Source organism: Hypanus sabinus, chromosome 6 (genome assembly GCF_030144855.1).
Source record: "Hypanus sabinus isolate sHypSab1 chromosome 6, sHypSab1.hap1, whole genome shotgun sequence".
NCBI lineage: Eukaryota > Metazoa > Chordata > Chondrichthyes > Myliobatiformes > Dasyatidae > Hypanus > Hypanus sabinus.
The window spans coordinates 59,446,144-59,466,885 of record NC_082711.1 but is presented as its reverse complement, the minus strand read 5'-3'; the positions used below and the strand labels follow the sequence as shown (position 1 = coordinate 59,466,885).

The 20,742-nt window shown below is 41.6% G+C and overlaps 1 protein-coding gene and 1 non-coding gene across 4 annotated transcripts in view; one reads left to right on the top strand and one right to left on the bottom strand.

Annotated features, from left to right (window-relative positions):
- The window catches only part of si:dkey-12j5.1 (uncharacterized), a 610,757-nt gene that overhangs the window by 585,880 nt on the left and 4,135 nt on the right, over positions 1-20,742 (bottom strand). For 2 of the 3 annotated variants that reach the window (XM_059972253.1, XM_059972252.1), the window contains exons 1-2: positions 14,095-14,259; positions 6,219-6,328 (exon numbers count right to left, since the gene is read on the bottom strand). In XM_059972253.1, coding sequence (XP_059828236.1) covers positions 6,219-6,328; positions 14,095-14,158 — 174 coding nt within the window. In that variant the 5' untranslated portion in view covers positions 14,159-14,259. Of the gene's footprint in view, positions 1-6,218; positions 6,329-14,094; positions 14,260-20,742 lie in introns of those variants that run through there. The other variant, XM_059972254.1, reaches the window with a different exon arrangement.
- LOC132396210 (small nucleolar RNA U3) lies at positions 5,863-6,078 on the top strand. Its single transcript, XR_009512903.1, has one exon. It is a non-coding gene; the product is annotated as a small nucleolar RNA U3 (small nucleolar RNA).

Below are 20,742 nucleotides of genomic sequence, written 5' to 3'. Positions count from 1 at the left end.
CTCCTTTTCCAGCCCGGTGGCACAGGAGGTCCACAAAGTTAAAGGCCTCAGCGGTCAACTTTTCCCTTTTCTCCAATAGTTTCTCCCCAGCAGGCCTCACAGGGGTCTAGACATTACCGTCAGGGGCACCAGGGGCTTCCCTCTCTTAAAGGTGACCTCTCTCTTTGTAGTGTTCCTGACGATCACTGCCATCCTGCTCGCCAGTACAACCGAGGGCCTCTGCAATTCGGCCTCACCAGTACCCCACCTGAAAATCGCGACTGCCCCGAGGTCTTCCGGAGCGTCCACTTAGAGGGCCTGACCCTCAGGCACTCCGGGAAATCTGGTGGTCCCCACCACTCTCTTTACTTCCCCAGGCCGTATCACCTTAGGCTTCAACCGGATGCACCATACAGTCCCTCGTTTAAATTCGGCATTCAGCCCAGCGCAGCCACGCACTTCCTCAAACCCAGCTCAAAACACTGGGTGCACAGAAAGGGACCCCAAAAAGCTCTCACCCACTTTCTCCCCGCAGGCCCCTATAAGCCTCCGTACCAGAGGGGTGTTGGTCCCCACCAGAATTGAAACGCCCACCCCCCCCCCCCCCCGTTTCAACCAGATCCAGACAAACCAGGACTAGTGTATCAAGAACCTTAGACACTCCCACATCAGCCTCCGAGAACGCCAACTTCACTGACAAATAACCAGCGTATGGTTAATCACCAGCACTGATACCCCAAATCTCCAATGCACTGAATGGGGTCAAGGGCAATTGCTTCAGATACTGGTTGTAGAACGAACAGTACAGTAACGTGACCTGCGACCCGGTGTCGAGTATGGCTTTAGCATATATTCCCTCTATCTGTAATGACACACTGGAGCGTGGAAACCACTAAGCCTTCAGGAATAGGGTCTTGAGTGAATCTGCAGATACTGGAAATAAATAAAAACACAAAATGCTGGCAGAACTCAGCAGGCCAGACAGCTTCTATGGGAGGAGGTAGTGACGATGTTTCAGGCCGAAACCCTTCATCAGGAGTGAAGTAACATGGGATGGTGGAGAGGGGATAAGAAGTGGGGGAGGGATGAAGTAGAGAGCTGGGAAGTGATAGGCTGGAGGGAAATGGGCTCCGGGGAAGTTGGAGAATTATGGAAAATAAAAGGGAAAGAAAGGTAGGGCTGGGAGATAGCCTTCCCCACAGTTATAGCATACGCTACCGGCCGCCCCTCTTCTCGCGGAACCCCTGCCACCCACAGCCCTCTGCGCGATCCATCCCCTGGGGGGGGTGGGCCCTCTCTACCAGTCCTATCATACGAAGGGTCCACACCCACCAAGAACCCACATGACCTCTCAGTGCTCAGCTCTGCCACCACCTCCTTTACCATTTCCCAGGTGGGTCAGCCCCGGTCACTTCACCACAAGAGTCTACAACCGAGGACTGTACCCTGCTGATGGAGTCCTCTCGCAGCCTCAGTGTGTTCTCATCCCCCCCCCTCCCCCGTACCTCTCTGATCAGCTGAACGAACGATGGAGGGTCCACGTTTTATAGGACTGCTGGAGACCCCAAGCAATTATGTCCTGGGCCTGGGCGCCCATATTTACCTGGTCCATCCTTAACTGATCCACCTCAGCCATCCGAATGACCCCCCTCTGGCACCTCAAACAATTAGCCGACTCTCTAGCCAAAAAGGCTATGCGGAAAGCTTCTCCCCCTTCTCCTGATGCACATTTTGAAACTCTCCCAGAAGCTCAAAGTTCATGGTACATTTATTATCAAATTATGTATACCATATACAACCTTGAGATTCATCTCACAGGCAGCCACAAAACAAAGAAACTCAATAGAATCCAATAAAATAGGTCATTAAACACTCAATGTGCAAAAACAAGAACAAATCGTGCAAACAATAAAAAGTCAGCAAATATAGTTGATGAAAGTGAATTCAGAGCTAGGAAGCCAGTCATCAGAGGCCAGTCTATAGCTGGATGCAGGCTACAGCTCGAGTTTGGCGCAGAGAAGAGTACACCTTGTCGGCCAGCCAGCTGGACACCAGCCTGTCCCTCATCTCCTGCCCCAACACCATGACTGGCACTTACATCAGCCAAACATCAGCTCATTCCTCACTCTCGTGCCCAGGCCCTGTTGCCTCGGCTCTGCCACTTCAAATACCTGAGAGAGGTGTATAAGATGATGAGAGGAATTGATCGTGTGGATAGTCAGAGGCTTTTTCTTAGGACTGAAAGGCTAGCACGAGAGGGCACAGTTTTAAGGTGCTTGGAAGAAGGTAGAGAGGAGATGTCAGGGTTAAGTTTTTTTTAAACAGAGAGTGGCGAGTGCGTGGAATGGGCTGCAGGTGACAGAGGTGGAGGCAGATACGACAGGGTCTTTTAAGAGACTCCTGGATAGGTTAAATGGTGCTTAGAAAAGTAGAGGGCTATGGGTAACACTAGGTAATTTCTCAGGTAAGGACATGTTCAGCATAGCTTTGTAGGCCGAAGGGCCTGTGTTGTTCTGTAGGTTTTCTACGTTTCTCATCAGTACCAAGTCCACTCTAGCAACGGCCAAAGATTGGCTCACTCTCGCTGTGTTTGACAGTGTAGTTAGCAGTTTCATTTGCTGCCAGTAGTGCTTTGCCGCATTTCACCAGCGTCATCTTAAACCAGGAACAGCAGGATTGGGCTGAATTTGGAAATATGAAGGGGAACAAAGCTGGATTTTTTTCTTCCATTTGCCACTATCTAAAAATTAGTGAAGGTACTGAAGTTGATGGGTTGAAGCTTGGAAAGGAGGTAATAGAAAGGTTCATTAAATTTAAAATATCTTGCCAAACGAAAAGCCTTCCAGATTGCTATGAATTGGACACTGCCAAAATGCTTACCGTCATCTTCCTGACCTGGAACCTGGAAGGTACCAGAGAATATAGGCAATCTTTCAAATTTTGGCAGCAACACTAAATTCGCTATCGTGAAGGATAGTAGCAGATAGCAAGAGGCCAAAGGTAGACTGGCAGATTGGGCAAACAACTGTGGGATGTAATTTGGTATGGAGAAGTCTGAAGTGTAGAAAAAACAAAGCTACTATTTTAGAAGGTACGTCAGAATAGATGGACATGGGTGAATAAAACTTTTAAAATGACAGGACATGTTAAGAGAGAAGTTAGTACAACAAACGGAATTCAGGATAGAGGCATCAAAATCGCAAAACAGAAATTTCATTGAACTAGAAGTCACCATTAAGTCACAATTGGGATATGGCATTCAGTTCTGATCACCACCCTTTATAAAGATTGTACAGACTCTGATTGGGTAGCGAAAAGACTCACTAGCATCGGTTCATGGATGAGGGATTTCAAACACAAGGTTAGACTGGCATCTGCACAGCTGCTGCTTGAGCCAGGGTACAGCCAACATTTTTGACCAGGGGTTCCACACCTGGGGCCCATGGAACCCTTGGTTAATAGTAAAACTCATTGCCATAAAAAGGGTTAAGAATCTAAAAGATAGAACAGTAGAGCACAGTACAGGCCTTTTGGTCAAAGTTGTCGTGCCAACCATTTAACCTACTCCAGGATCAACCTAACCCCTCCTTCCACTCAGTCCCCCATTCTTCTTTCATCAATGTGTCTATCAAAGAGTCTTTTAAATCTCCCTAACTAACTGCTTCTACTGCTATTCCTAGCATCACATTCCACCTACACGCCACTGTGTGTAAAAATCAACCACTGACATGCCCCTATACTTCCCTCCAATTACCTTAGAATTATGCCCTTTCCTTTCAGCCATTTCCACCCTTGGAAAAAAGTCTGTCCACTCTTTCAATGCCTCTTATCTTAAAAACCTCTGTCAAGTTGCTTCTTATCCTCCTTCACTCCAAAGAGAAAATCCTTAGCTTGCTCAACCTTTCCGCACAAGACATGCTCTCTAATCCAAGGAGCATCCTGGTAAATATCCTTTACACCCTCTCTAAAGCTTTTATATCCTTCCTATAAATGAGGTGACCAGAACTGAACTCACTATTCCAAGTGCAGTCTAGCAAGGTTTGATAGAGCTGCAACATTACCTTACAGCTCTTGAGCTCAATCTCCTGATTAATGAAGGCTTTCTGAATAACCCTATCAACTTGTGTGGCAGCTACGAGAGATCTAAGAACTTGGACCTCAAGATCCCTCTGTTCCTTCTCATTGCTAAGAACCTGCACTTTGCATTTAACTTCAACCTTCTAAACTGTATCACTTCGCATTTTTCTGGATTGAACTCCACCTGCCACTTCTTAATCCAGCTCTGCATCCTATCAAAACTCCGTTGTAAACTTCTACATGACCAACAAAACCACTGACCTTCACGTCATCTGCAAACTTAGTAACCCGCTCTTCCTCTTCCTCGTCCGAGACATTTATAAAAATCGCAAACAGCAGGCGTCCCAGAACAGATCCCTGTGGAACACCACTAGTCATCGGGTGGCTAACAGACAAGTTTCCCTGGAATGCATGCCTTCTGACTTTCTTAATGAGCCCACCACGGGAACCTTGTCAAGAACCTTATTAAAATCTATATACACGACATCTACTATTCTACCTTCATCAATTTGCTTTGTCATTTCTTCGAAGAGTTCAATCAGGCTCCAAGGAGGAAAGAGCATCTCCCATCTTTATGTTGTTTTATTTTTGGAGATACAGCACAACTGCAGGCCCTTCCAGCCCAGTGAGGCTGCACCACCCTTCACTTCCTTTCAGTTTCAGAGTTTCAACATCTATAGTTTTTGTTTTGATTTACAGAACGAGTGGTTAGATTGATCTACCAGGAGCCAGCACAGTCTCCACAGGACGAGTTACTTCCTTATTGTCAATAGGAAAGATTCTACAATTTTCAATTTGTAGGATAAAGCTACACGAAGACGCTACTGGGCCTTTTAAACATAAACAATATTGTAAACACAATAAAGAAGGAATAACTGGCATGAATTGATGACTTTAGTCAGTCTTAACAGCAGAAAAGGATGACTTTACTGCTTGGATGACAGAACAATGTGAAACTGCCAACCTCTGCGAGTCACTCCTGGGCAGTTAAACAGTGAAATCCGTTGACGCTGCCTGCACTCCCTGCTCTTTTGAGGTGTACAATGTTTTACAGGCTTCCCCAGTGAAATTTCAAGAGACTAACAATTTGGTCAGCATTTTGGGAATATTCACAAATTATTGTCAATATAAAAGGCAACAAAAATGTTTTAGTCAATGGGAACATGTGTTTTCCATAGCATACTTGTTACTGCTTAGCAACTCTGTTAATCTGAATTAACCAATTTTAACAGGAGTGAATTGAATTCCTCTGGAAATTTCAAAAGATAACATACATTTTACACCCCCTCCCCACCATCCCTCAAAGTTAATAATATTTCTGATCCTGTATCACTTACTTTGATGTATTCAACTTTACAGTATCTAGGCATCACTGGCAGGAACAGCATCTGGAATTGCCCTCACAGGAGGGTTTACTAGGCCATTTAAGAGTTAACTAGATCCCAATATGCACTTCAAATAACATGAAACATTCTTACTAATTCTAATCACAATTCTTCAACGTTTTAGCAATTGGGGTGACATCACGTCGCAAGACAAAAGAAATCTGAAACTCAACAGCAACCACAGTCAGAAAAGAGAGAATAATAGACCCTAATGGTTATTTCCTTATCGGGTCAGCATTCTGCAGTCAAAATCACTCCCAATAACCTAGCCTATTTCCACACGTTCCAATGGTGCAACTGGTAGCAAAATAAAAAGTAAAAAGAATAGTCTTTGATTTGAAACTATCTTTATCGTTTAGAAGGCTAATTGTGTACATGGAAATTCAGATTCTACATTTGCTAGATTAAAACGTTTCAAATAAAGACTATACTTTTAAGGATCATTTCTATAGTCTGTGACTGAGAAATCCTGTACAAAAAAGTTGGTCTCTGCAACCATGATGAGGAGCTGCAGCGTTTTCTCCTGAGCGCAAAGTGGTTCTCAAGCTTTGCTTTATGCAATGGCTTGTTAACATTGATGACCGTTCCCTTCTTCCAATGTGGGAGTTGTGGAGGGAGAATACGCAGTCTGAGTGGTTTAAAAAAAAATAAATAAATAAATAAATAAATAAATAGATAGATAGATAGATAAATAGAAATGTTTCAAATAGATAATTTGAAATGTTATAATGTCATAAATCCTAACAGTATTTGTTTTAATTTTGTAAAATAGCTTACTTTTTCCAACAACTGTTGAACTGAATATTTGCCTTCTGTTTTCCTCCTGGCTTTTTTCTCCATTTTTAGCTGCATCCTCTCCCGAACATTTAATCCAGTCATTTCAAGACCTGCACCATAAACAAACAGAGCTCAGTACAGACCATTTCATCAAAACTTCAAAGACAATAATGACACTATGTTTGTATTACCAAATCCATGGTTAATGACTGTAAAAATGAAAACAAAACAGCTAAATCCTATTTCCAAAATTTATGAAAACATTCACCAATTGTTTATCCCAATGGCACAAATTTGAACAAACATATTTTTCCAGAAATCATTTTTTCCACTATTTCATCACTGAAAAATGCTATCCTAATTACCTCATTATATTAAATGATTTTGGTAACAAACTTGTGTCACCTGTTTTGCTGTAGAAATGAGTGTTTCTGCCCACCATGTCCACACTGACTTCTTTGGCCACCTACACTAATCCCATTTGCAATATTAGGTCCATGTGCATCTGATCAAATGTCTCTCAAACAGTGATTGATTCAGATTCTGTTACCTCCACCAGCAGTGCATACCAGATATCAACCACTCTGTAGAAATCTTTTCCTTCAGATCCACTATTAAAATCCTTCCTCTGTTCTTAAACCTTCACCCTTTTGATACTCTTACCATGAGTGACTATAAAGGCTCTGACTATCTACCCATTACACACCTTGTATAATTGTATATACTTCTATCAGGTTCCACCCCAACTCCTTCACCCCAGGCAAAACAAGTCCAACCTATCTGATTTCTTCCCAAAACTTAAAGCTCTCCAATGCTCTAGAAAACCGGGATCTCCATACCTCCCTCTGCAATGAGGCTCTCCTGATCAGAAGACCACAAGACAATACAGATCAATGATAACACCTCCTCATTGAATATCAGCACAGGCACGTCCCAAGGATGTGTGCTTAGCCCACAGCTCTACTCTCTCTACACTCATGACTACATGGCTAACCACAGCTCAAGCACCACCTGTATGTTTACAAATGACACCGGTGTTGATAGAGTCTCAGATGATGACAAAGCGGTGTACAGGAATGAGACCGATTAGATGGCTGAGTGGTGTTACAACAGCCTTGCACCCAACATCAACTAGACCAAGGAATTGACTGTAGAATCCAGAATCAGAAGTCGGAACAACACACACCAATCCTCATTGAGGGGTCAGTAGTGGAAAGGGTGAGCAGAACCAAGTTCCTGGGCATCAACATCTCAGAGGATCTCTCTTGGGCCCAGCACATGGGTGCAATCATGAAGGCACACAAGTAGCTGTACTTCATTAGAAGTTTGAGGAGATTTGGTATGTCACCAAAGACTCTTGCAAATTTCTATAGATGTACGGGGGAGATCATTCTGACTGGTATTATCGCAGCCAAATGCCGAAGTTCCAATGCACAGGATTGAAAGAGGCTGCTAAGGGTTTCAGACTCAGCCAGTTCCATTAAAGGCACAACCCTCCTCACCATCGAAGAATCTTCAAGAGCTGGTGCCTCAACAAGGTGGCGTCCATCACCATCCAGGACACGCCTTTTTCTCATCGGGGAGAAGATACAGGCACCTGAAGAACCACATTCAACAACTCAGAAAAGGCTTCTATTCCTCCACCATCAGACTTTTGAAAGGCCTGTGAATGCCAACTCATTATTCCTTTCTTGGCACTATTTATTTCTTCTGCAATTTATAGTAATTTTATGTCTTTGCAGAGTAACACATTTTGCATCATAAGATAGTGATAATAAACCGGATTCTGATTCTAGGCAACATCTGGTGTATCAAACTGGTAGATCCAACTGTAACATCAATTCCCCATGGCACCACAGTATCTTTACGCACCTTGATTATCAACTATCTATCTAGCTCAGGCTTAAAAATATTCAAAGGATTCTGTTACTTTGGAATTCCACAGGCTGGTATTTTGCAGGGGAAATTTTTTGCTTTTTCCCTCTCATGAAACCAACCACTCTGCTTCAGTCTCACTTTAGAGAAGTTGACCATCTGTGACCAGTCATGAGACATAAGGATATTAAACATAATTTCTAGGGAGATAGCCACTGTAATCTTCCAAATTTCATTCTACTTGTTCCAAGTCCTAGCAGCTAGAAAACCATGTAGCAATTCCAGTCAAGAAAGCAGAGACAGAATGCAGTTCATCATTAATCAGGAAAAATACAATATTAACCAGAGCAACAAAGATAAAGAAAATCTTGGCAAAGTACATTTATTATTTATTATCAAAGTATGTATGAATTATACAATCTTGAGATTCATCTGTTTACAGGCAGTCAAAGTAAGAAACCCAAAAGAACCAATTAAAAAAAAGAAAGCCGATACCCAATGCACAGAGAAAGAAAAAAAAACACAAATCATCCAAACAATAGAAGCAAGCAACAGCATTCAAAACCAAATTAAATCCATAAACCGGAATCCCCAGAGCAGCCGGAGTAAGCTTAAGCCTCATTCTCAGTTTATCATATAGCAGGCAAATTGCCCCGAAGCTCACAGACACAAAGCGTGTAGGAGCCAGAGCAGCCTTATAGCCTCAGCTCCATGGAGAGAGGACTGAGCATCGTGGGGGAGCAAGCAGAATCAGCCCAATTGTCATCTCCAGACCTGGCACCATTCCTTTCCAGTTCATCCAGGCTGGCATTTAAATCATCCAATTTAGGACCCTGGCTCCGATGCAGCATTATGCTCTGTGCCTCCACTTTGCTGCCCAGCCTGAGGCCATTTTCAACCTTTCCAAATTGGCTCTACACTTAGATCGATCCAACCTTGCTCCCAGTTTAGGTGGACAGACATTGAAACCCCTCTGCCTCAGCTCCCCAAATCGCTCGCTCCAACTGCGAAACCATCTTGAACACGTTCTGTTCCAACAATGTGTTGCACCAGCACAGCACATCCTTCAAGTCAGCTTCACCTTTGCTTGCCTCTTTATTGTTTGCAGTGATAGTCTACCACAATTTACCTCAGAAAAGGGGTATTTGATGATATTTTTAGTTGTATTTTTTGACTTTTGAACAACCAGTAAGGTTTTGCACAACTTCAGTAGTGCCATCTTAAACCAGATATTAACATCAGACTTATCAGCCACTTAGCAAAAAAAAACATAATCTGCACCATCAAGGCACAAAAGAAGTCATATTTGGTATGCTATTACCATTCTTTGATGCAATGCTCTGGATGAGTAAAGGGGAACCAGAATACGTACAGGTTGTGGATGCCTGATTTTCAATAAGGTGCCACATAAACATTGCTACACACCTATCTGGCCAATCTGGCATCAATTAGCAGACTAACAAAAAAACCTTGAAATGGCAGGGGTATTTACAGACATTTTTAACCTCTCCCTGCTTCAATCTAAGGCTCTTATCTGCTTTAAGAGGCTATTATCATCCTGGTATCCAAGGCAACATGCCATAATGACTACTACGCAGTGACTCTGACATGCACCATCATGAAGTGCTTCTAGAAACTCATAATGACACATATTAATTCCAGCTTCATAGACAACTTCCACCCACTGCAATTTGCTATTGCCAAAATAGGTCTGCAGTGGACATCATCTTCCTAGATTGCCAAGCCACCTACATTCAACTATTCTTTATTGACTCCAAGCAAACTCATCTCCGAACTTGAAGGTCTGGAACTATACACCTCCATTTGCAACTGGATCTTTGACTTTCTGATCAACAGAACACAATCAGTAAGGAAAGGCAGCAACACTTGAGCCACTATTATTCTCAAAACTGGGTCTACTCCCCATTCACTGATGACTGCACGGTCAGATTCTGCTCAAACTCCATCTACAAATTTGCAAATTATACCACTGTAGTCGGCCATATCTCAAATAATAATGAGTGGGAGTACAGGAAGAAGCTGGGGAGCTTAGTAACATGGTGTCATGACAAAAATCTTTTCTTTGTCAGCAAGACAAAGGAGGTGGCTATTGAATGCAGAAGATGGAATGGTGCATACACTCCTGTTTACATCAACAGTGCTGAGGTTGAGAAGGTTGAGAGATTCAAATTCCTAGGAGTGAATAAATATCACCAAAGGTCTGACCTGATCCAACTACACAATGAAGAATGCTTACCAATGCCTCTACTTCCTCAGATGGCTAAAGATATTTGGCATGTCCCCTTTGACTCGCACTGATTTTAATCAATGCACCTCAGCTGTGATACATCCAATCCCGATGCATACAGCAACTTCTCTGCCCTTGACCACAAGAAAATGCAGTGTTGTGGACACAACTTAATATATCAGAGAAACTCCACTATGAACTTTGTCTACACTTCTCACTGCCTCGGTAAAGTAGTCAGTATTATCGAAGACCCTCATACCATAAACATTCTCTCTCCTGCCCTTCCCATCAGACAGAAGACACAAAAGTCTGAAAACATGCAGCACAAGACTCAAGGACCACATCCATTATGCGGTTAGAAGACTACTGAATGTCTCCCTAGGATAATAAGATGGATGTTTGACCTTACAATCTATATTGTTGTGACTTGCACCTTACTGTCTACCTGCACTGCACTTTCTCTGTACTGTAACTCTTTCTTCTGCATTCTGTTGTTTTACCTCGTACGACTTCAATGCACGATTGTAATGAGTTGATCAGTAGAGATAACATGCAAGACAAGGTTTTCACTGTGCAAGAGACAATAATAAACCAATTTAGCAAACTGTTACCTGATGGGATGCTGTCAGGATCAATATTTGGGCCTCATCTTTACAAAACATGTATATATGATTTTGATGAAGGAAGTAAGTGTTGGGGTCTGTCAGGTGTGGATGCTCTCACTGAGGTAGCAAGAATAGAGAAGTATCAAGAAGGAATACTTCAATGATCTGGATCCTGTATCTTTAACTCGCACGTCCTTGACTCCAGTCTACAACAAACTATCTGGTCCAATCTCTAGCCATCCCTGATTGACAAGAAGTTGAAAGGGCCACATGCCATCTAAAATAATGAAGAGTCTTGGGATTGGGTGGTTTTTCTACTGAAGTTCTAAAACGTGGTGGAGATCAACTTCAGTCACAAAGTCACATCAGAGTTCCGCTAATTTTATAAGCAACTTCAAGAAAAGAGCAAATTTGACTGTAATAATTAGATTCTTAAAGAAAGAGGGCATTTGAGATGTCCTGGAACGTAAAGCCTCGTTCTGGGAGCAGATGCGGCTATTCCCTATTCCCAGTTCCTCCGTCTCTGCCGCATCTGTTCCCAAGATGAGACTTTCCATTCCAGGACATCCCAAATGTCCTCTTTCTTTAAGAATCGTGGTTACCCTTCTGCGGTCATCAATGATGCCCTCAACCGCATCTCCTCCATTTCCCGCACTTCGGCCCTCACCCCATCCTCCTGTCACCACAACAGGGACCGTGTTCCCTTGTCCTCGCCTACTACCCCACCAGCCTCCGGATCCAGCATATTATCCTCCACAACTTCCACCACCTTTAACAGGACCCCACCAGAAAGTAGATCTTTCCCTCTCTACCCCTCTCCGCTTTTCGCAGGGATCGTTCCCTCTGCGACTGCCTGGTCCACATGTCCCTCCCCACAGAACTCCCACCTGGCACTTAACCCTGCAAGAGTAAGTGCTACACTTGTACCTACACCCCCTCTCTTACCACAATTCAGGGCCCAAAACAGTCCCAGGTGAGGCAACACTTCACTTGTGAGTCTGTTGGGGTCATTTATTGCATCCGGTGCTCCCAGTGCAGCCTCCTCTATATCAGCGAGACCCGACACAGATTGGGGACCGCTTCGTCGAGCACCTTTGCTCCGTCTGCCACAGCAAAAAGGATCTCCCGGTTGCCACTCACTTCAACTCTGCTTCACATTCCCATTTGGATATGTCCATACATGGCCTCCTCTACTGCCATGATGAGGCCAAACTCAGGTTGGAGAAGCAACACTTCATATACCATCTGGGTAGTCTCCAGCCCCTTGGTATGAACATTGAATTCTCCAACTTCCAGTAATTCCCTCCCTCTCCCTTACCCATCCCACTTTCACTCTGCCTCCTCTTCTAGCTGCCTATCACCTCTCTCATGACTCTGCCTTCTTCTACTACCCATAGTGCTTTCCCCTTACATTCCTTCTTCACCTTTCCTGCCTATCCCCTCCCTGCTTCCCCTCCCCCCACCCCTTGATCTGTCCTCGGATTGGTTTTTCACCTGGCACCTTCCCCTCTCCACCCACCTTCTTTATAGGGCCCCTTCCCCACCCCCCTTCAGTACTGACAAAGGGTCTTGGCCCGCAACGTTGACTGCTCATTTCAACGGATGCTGCCCGACCTGCTGAGTTCCTCCAGCTTGTTTGTACATGTTGATTTGACCACAGCTTCTGCAGTGTACTTTGTGTTTACATGCTCTCTTTATTTATTTATTTTACAACTTGCTGTCTTTTGCACCTTGTGTAGTTTTTCATTGATTCTATTGTTACTGTGAATGCCCATAAGAAAATGAATCTTAGAGTAGTATATTGTGACATATATGTACTTTGATAATAAATTGACTTGAACTTTGAAAATATGGTCATTAACGATGAAATGCATCACCACATTCAAAGGTACCTGTACAGAGCTCAACCATTTGAAGATCAATACAGCAAAGCTAGCACAAAGCTAACCATATATGGGGCAGCAGTAATCTCTGCATTTCTGTCTGCTTCAGCAGTATGGCCTACAGTATGGTCTTTCAACGCACTGACTGGAGAGATACCATCAATGCTGTCTCCACAAATCCTACAAAGGAACACAATAAACAAACCAACTTTGACGGATCCAGTCAGCCTCAGTTCAGCTCCAGTGACCAAGCCACACCATCCACATGCCTCACTCATGACCCTCTCTGCCAAGCTCTGCCATATCAAGAGGTTACCAGGTGGACAGCAGAAATGATTCAAGAATGTTCTCAAAATCTCTCAGCATCTCACCATTTTGAGTTAATTCCTGCCCTATTATTATTCAAAATAGAGGTAAAGCAGGAATTCCCATCCTGGGGTCCACAACCTCCTTGCTGAATAGCATTGGTCCTTGGCACAAGAAGTTTGGGAACCCCTGAAATTGAGAAAATGGGACAACATAGAAAACCCAAGAAGTCTCCTCCACCATTCAAAAATAGCTGATTTATTTCCTCTCAACACCATTCTCTTGACTTCTCCCCATAACCTTTGATGCCCTTACTAATCAAGAATCTTACTAATCTCTGCTTTAAATATACCCAATGACTTGACCTCCATATCTGTCTGTGGCAATAAATTTCACAGATTAATCACCTTCTAGCTAAAGAAATTCCTCCTCATCTTTGTAATAAAGAGACGCCCTTCTATTCAGGGACTGTGCCCCCCGGCCCTAGACTCTCCCACTATTGGAAACATCCTCTCCATATCTACTCTGTCTAGGTCTTTAAAAATTTGTTATGTTTCAATGCGATTCCCCCCCCCCCCCCCCATTCTTCTAAACTCCTGTGAGTGCAGGCCCGAGACGTCAAACACTCCTCCTACGTTAACCTTTTCATTCCAGGGAACATTCTCATGAGTTCTTACAATAGGATCACACAAAAGCCCAGTTCACATGGCCAAAGTAACGCACCACCTCCAAACTTCCTCTACAAGCAGGGTTCTCAGCAAATACAGTGTCTTGTCCCTCTGGGATTCTCAAACAATTACTGTTGACAGCGGCAGACGATTTATTTAATCTTTAAAACCAGCTTGCAGTCAGGGTAAAAGTTTTATCTCAAGATACTTGCGGGGAAAGTAAATTTGCTTTCACTCTTCTAATGCCACATGCATCTGACAGATCTAAGAAAAAAATTAAAATTCGTGCACCTTGTGCTATCCTGCGACGTTTTTTACTCTGTTTCTGACGTTTGGTGCTCCCTGCCATGTCCATGCCTCAAAGCTGGGATTGCAAACTTCCACCCTTGCCGTGACAACCGGTGAACAGCAAAGTCTCCCCGTTCGGTTAGAACTCAGACCCGGGCAGCGTGAGTTCTCCTCTACGGGCGCCCGACTATGACAAAAATCAAATCATCTCTCTGGAAAACGCGTCCATCCTGGTTTCAAAATTCAACGTCGCTAAAGAAATTACGCTAATACCGATTTCTCGCGCAATTCACATATCCACCCTGCGGGTTCAAGTTACGCACAACTGCGCAATAAACATATGTTTTAAAATCAGATTAATTTATAATGCAGGATGTAGCTGAACCAGTTTAATAATAATGTAAGTCAGAGTGGTAGTAGGACTGGGAGTTGGAATTAAAGTGGCAGACAACGACAAACTCCGAGTCACTCGTGCAATCTCCAAGTTAACTCTTGGTTTCACCAATGCAGTGTTGGGGAATGTGCAAAAGATTCGCTACTTCACCAGGTAAAAACAACCAGAAGCCGTGTATGAACCCGGAGATCTACAACCTGCTGAGGGCCAGATCAGTGGTGCTCAGGTGTGGCGACATAAAGGACAAGACTACCAGATGAGCTCAATGCCTGGTAAGCTCGCTTTAACCATCAAAACATGAACGCACCTTAACAAACTCCCACAGCCCCCAATGAACCTGTGATTTCAGTCTCTGAGACGGAGCATCCTTCAGGAGGATGAACCCATGGAAAGCATCCAGCCCAGAATCGGGTTCCACCACATGTGCTTTGAAATATGTTGTTTCGCGGCGGTACAGCTTAATACATATAAAACTACTTTAACTTACAATAAGAAACATTCAATAAAGTAGTGCCAAAAAGACGTGTTCTTGGGTTCGTGGTCCGTTTAGAAATCTGATGGCTGAGGGGAAGAAGGTGTTCCTAAAACATTTAGTTCAGGCTCCTGTACCCCCACCCTGGTGGTAGTATTGAGAAGAGGGCATGTCTCGGGTCTGGTGCGGGGCTTTAGAGATGGATGCGGTGTTCTTTCTCTTATTCTCTAAGGAGAGGTGAAGGTGGTGAGGGGAGGAAGAAGGGGAGAAAGTGGGACGAGGAGAGGAAGAGGGGGGAGGAACAGGGTTGAGTGAGGGGCTCTCCCTGACAGTTGGAGGCTATGTGAGTTACCAGCTTTGATGTTACCAGGCCAAATTCTAAAGACTTATGCTGATCATCTGGCTGGAGTGTTCACTGATATCACTTTGGTAGGCTGAGGTACTCCCCGATTCAAGCAGGCTTATATTATACCAGTGCCAGAAGAACATGATAACCTGCCTCATTGACAATCGTCCGGAAGCACTTACACCCATTGTGATGGTGCTTTGAGGGGTTGGTGATGAAACTTATCTACTCCTTCCTAAGAAGTGACTTGGATCCACTCCAGTTTACCTACCATCGCAACAGGACAACAGCAGATGCCATTTCACTGGCTCTGTACTCAACCCTGGGACATCAGGACAGTGAAGATGCATACATCAGGATGCTCTTCATTGACTACAACTCAGAATTCAATACCATCAATAAGCTACAAAATACAAAAAACCACAATAGAATCAATGAAAAACTGCACACAAGCAGCCAGTATTTCTTTGTATTTGCTGTGAACACACAGAAGTAAATGAATCTCAGGGTTTTATATGGTGACACATATGTACTTTGATAATAAATTTACTTTGAATTTTGAGATGGTGGGAAGGGAAGGGACAAAGAGCAGACCTGAAAATTGCCAAGACAGCAATCCTTTCAAAATGCTTAAAGGAGGTGGGAGGGGAAAATGTGTCAACTGGTGAAATCTTGCTCTAAACCCATTCCCTCACATTCTCTGCTACTGCAAGTAACTTTTTTCTCTTCTTCACCGTTCTGATAAACTGCCTTTTAAAACTGTTTTCCTTTCCACAGATAGTGCTGACATGCATTTTCCTTCATCAGCTCAAGCTGAAAGGCTGCCTAAAGAGATCACGTTTATTCAGCTTTATTAACAGATACATTTCCAGAAAGCAACTTCATCTTTTTTCTTCACCAGTTAGGTCTTAGCTGATGACTAATTCCAATTAGTTTGCTCTAAGATCTTAGACCTGGCAAAAAAAAAAGCAAAGGTCATTTATGAAAATAATAGTAGGAATGAGAACTCTATATTTCTCTCATTGGAACTCTGTAAGATTACTTTTCAAAGATGTCAACACTTTTAAAAATGTTTTTAATAGGGAGAAGTTGTTTTCACTGGAACAAAAAACTTAGCAGAAGACAGGGATTTTTAGCAAAAAATACTATTAGGGAACTAGAAGAATAATTTACACAAAAAGTTCAAATAATCAGGACTACATTCCCTGAACAAATAGTGGAAGAAGATCATATGGTTACTCTCAAAAGGAAATTGAATACGAAAATTCATCAGGACAGGTTAAGAGTTTGGGAATGAATGACTTACTCACCCAAATAATCAGCATAGGAAAAAAATAACTAAACTACCTTCTCTGTGCTAAAATTTACTAATTCTTTGTATCACAGAAGTGGTGTTTTAATACTAAATTTAAAATGGGTGAGGGAAGAAACACATTTTATATAAAGTATAAATTTTACATAAATGGAACATAAAGAAAATTTTACAACAGGATAACAAACCAGTATCAGAAATTTTAAAAAGCACATGGGAGAAATATAACAAAGAAAATTAAATCCAATAAAAATTAATCAGTCCCATTATAGTAGTCAGGGAATAATTTAGATCTTTAAAAGGAAATGGTGTTACAATAATTGAAAATAACATCCCACAATGGTTCTACAAACAGTAATGAAATAGCTGAACAAATAATTAGTTTTGGTTACGTTACTTGTGGGAACAATGTTGGCCATAACCCTAGGAAAATCTCTCTGGTCTCTTTCAGATTTGTGGGATCTTTTATATCTACTAGAAAGAGCAAATGCAGCTCAATTTAATGCCTTTAGCAAAAAACATCACCAGCAATGCAACATCACATGAGTACTGCTCTATCAGAGAAGGAGCCTTTCACATGAGAAATGCCAGCCTAGATTAAAATTTAAACCTAAAAATATATCTTTAGATTTTAGTAAGGAGCTGTTATATTGCATATATCTATTCATTGAAATTCATTGAAAACCTGAAAAAACAATGTTAACTAAAATCCTCTAAGTATGACAGCACCATGTAATGAAAGAACATTGATGTTTGAAGGTAGAAGTATTCGTTTTTCTCTTCTAGTACATAGCTTACATACCACCTGGCTTTGGGTTTCCCATGAGGACCAAAGGAAACAATTTAATTGCAAATTTCTGAATTTCACTTATAATTTTACTTGAAATTATTAGAGGAAAAAGAAATGTCTGTAACACATTCTCAAGAGATGTTCAGATGGAAGAGTTTAACAAACATTTGGTTTAATCACTGACCATCAGATCTGGCTTGACTAAATAATATGCTGTCAGCCCCTATTCTTCTATACCAAAAACGGCTTTCTAGACTAAAACTATTCTGGAAATCAAAGAAAAATACTTAATTTCTTTACCACATTTATTTTCTTAAATCATCTGTTGTCTCATGTATCCTCACCTCCATTCACCACAAGAACTCATGAGACAATCTGATTAGGTATGTCTTGTCCCATATCTTCATTTATCAGGCCAACAGAACAAACTTTTCTTTACTTATCTCTGATATCCATTCACTGGCCTATTAATTGCACCCATTAAACTGCTGACTGCCCAATTTACAACCATACAAAGATTTGCCAAGATCACATCTGTTGTGACCTCCTTATCTAAGAAAGAATGCACTTGCCATTGAGGGAAGGCAGTAAAGATTCATAAGACTGGTTCTAGGGATGGCAGGTTTGGAGTCAATAATGCCAACCAGGCTATATTCTCTCAGACTGACGAGATCTCAGTGAAGTTTACAAAATTTGTAAAGGGATTAACAGGCTTAATACTGGGTGTGTTGCCTTTAAGGCATTTGTTTAGTTTATTATATTTTTGCTTTAGTAATTCATTTGTTATAATTTTCTAGTTAAAGTTAAGGTTGTTTAAAGTAAATTCGTTGTCTGTGATATATCGCGGCATGCGATGATGTCACACCCAGTTACGCCGCGTCTTGTGGGAAAATACCGGTTTGGAGAAACAGGAAGGAGGGGGCTTATGTGTGTGCGGGATCAGCGCGAGAAAAGTTTTCTTTCTACACACTAGAAACATCAGTGAAGCAACGCCGTAAGTTCATGAGATAATCGATATGTTGAATTAAAAATGTTAGTGCTGATTCTGTTCAAAGTAATGATGATTGATAAAGTTCATGTTTTTTGTTATTTAAAGAGTTGCAGATAGTTTGTGTTGAAGTGTATTTAAAGCCAGTCGATGGCGTAGGTAGATTCTGACTGTATATTGCACTTTAATGTAATATAGTTGTTGTAGTTTTACTTTTGCAAGTATTTATGATGTAAATGTGATGTCAAGAAGGAAACAAACACTGTATATATTTTGTATTGTTTTATCAACAGTTTTCACCATACGTTAATGTGGAAGAGTGAACAGTAAACAGTTAATCTTACTGGGACTGCCTCATTGACTGGTTTATGCTTGGTGTTTAGTTCAGAATTCTTTTACACCTGTGCGAGAACACTACACTGGGAAAATATTTCCCCAATCAGAGAACAAAGTTTGAAGATAAGGGATGAGTCGTTTAGGCCTGATAGGAGAAATTAGAACATTCAAAATCAAGTGAACCCTTGGAGTTCTCTGCCCTGTGCAGCCAAGAACGTTCATTAATCGTGTTAATTCAGAACAGAGATTGATTGATTTTTGGGTGGAAAGTGAATCAAATAATATGAGGATGGTTCTGAAAAATGGCATTGGCATGGAAAAACAGCTGTGGTCTTAATGAATGACTGAGCAGGCTCAGAGGATGAATTGACCTACTCCTGTTCCTATTTGTTATGTTACATTTGTTTCTAAGTGCACAACATTGCTGATATTGTTTTCTTTCCCTAAGTATTGTTCCTTTTCCTTAAAAACTACCTTTGTCATCCCCTTGTCATCAAAAATAATCAAATCCTTGACCTCTAATGTCCAAATATCCAAATTAATTGTTTCTGAAATTGGAGAATATGTTGTAAGCTTCCATATCTATGCCTATCTTGGCTTGATTAAATACGTCCAGTCAGGTTTCCATCCCTGTATTAAAATACAATGATGAATCTCACTATGATGTCCAAAGGGATCATAGCTAGGTTGATTGTACAATTGAATGTATCCTTCCTCACCTTTTTTTTGGACCACGTTATCCATTTCCAGTACCTCTCCACTATTATCTATTTCAATGGGACAATATTTTCCCACTTCTGTTTCTATCTTTAGATTTGTTGTCAAACACCTCCAATAATTACTCTTCTAATTATTGAACCTTCACAAATGTGACCTTCATCCTTGCCCCTTCCTTCTGTTCCCATTTAAGATCTAGCCATCTGTGCTTGAGAAAATACAATGCATATTATCTCCTGTCATTATCTTTGAACATTTAAATTATCTGCTAAACATTCAGTAGAAGCTGAGCAGCAAATTCCTTGAACTTATAGCTTGAGAATATGTTTAGAATAGTCAAGCCCAATTTCAAACCTTATCACAGGTATATTTTTCTGTACATCAGCACAATCTGTCCAGCAACTAGTTATATTAAAAAAACTCTTTACATTTTTAGTGATAGCACTGACACCAAGATACCATTACTAAGATCACCCACTCTCTGCTGCTGACGCAGTAAACCTGACCTGAATGTGTCAGGTTTAACTATTTCAATGCATCTCTCTTATCCTACTTTTTCTAGAGTTGAAGTTACCCAAATCTAAACTGTCCACTTCATAGTCTGGATTAAATCTGGTCTCTTTTTCATCTGCACTTGCTGACCTACATTTAAATCCCATTAACTAGAATATCAAATTTAACACTCTCTATGATTTCAAATCTTTTATGCTGTCCATCCATCCTATTTCTAATTTTGGCATGTTGGTCATCTCCACATTTCATTAATCCTCCATTGTCTGCTAATCTTAGAAGCGTGAAATTTACTCACTAAAGCTCACCTTCAAGAAACACCTCTTTGATTAGGACTTTGATCATGTCCTCAAACCTCCTTACACAACTTGCTAGTATATTCTCTCTGGTAAAGAGTTAATTTTGATTAGAACATTTAAAGAATCATTTCTTTAAATCTCTAAGGATTTCAATGAATCTTAAAACACAGAGTATCACAGAACATGCCCTTCGTCTCACCGTAGCTGATATGCCCACAAGCCAATGTAATTAATCCCATCTGTCTATACGTGGTCCATATTCCTCTATTCTCTGCACATTCAGGTGTTTTCCAAATGTTTTCTAAGTACCAATCACTGTGTAAGGTAATTTGTTTTCTAAATCTCCTGTAAATTTTCTCTTGCCGACAAACCCTCTGGTAATTGACAAATCCACCCTTCCTAAGCCATATGAATTTTATATATTTATAACATGTTACTCCAGCCCACCAGAAAAAAATCAAGTTTGTCTAAACTATCCTTACAACGA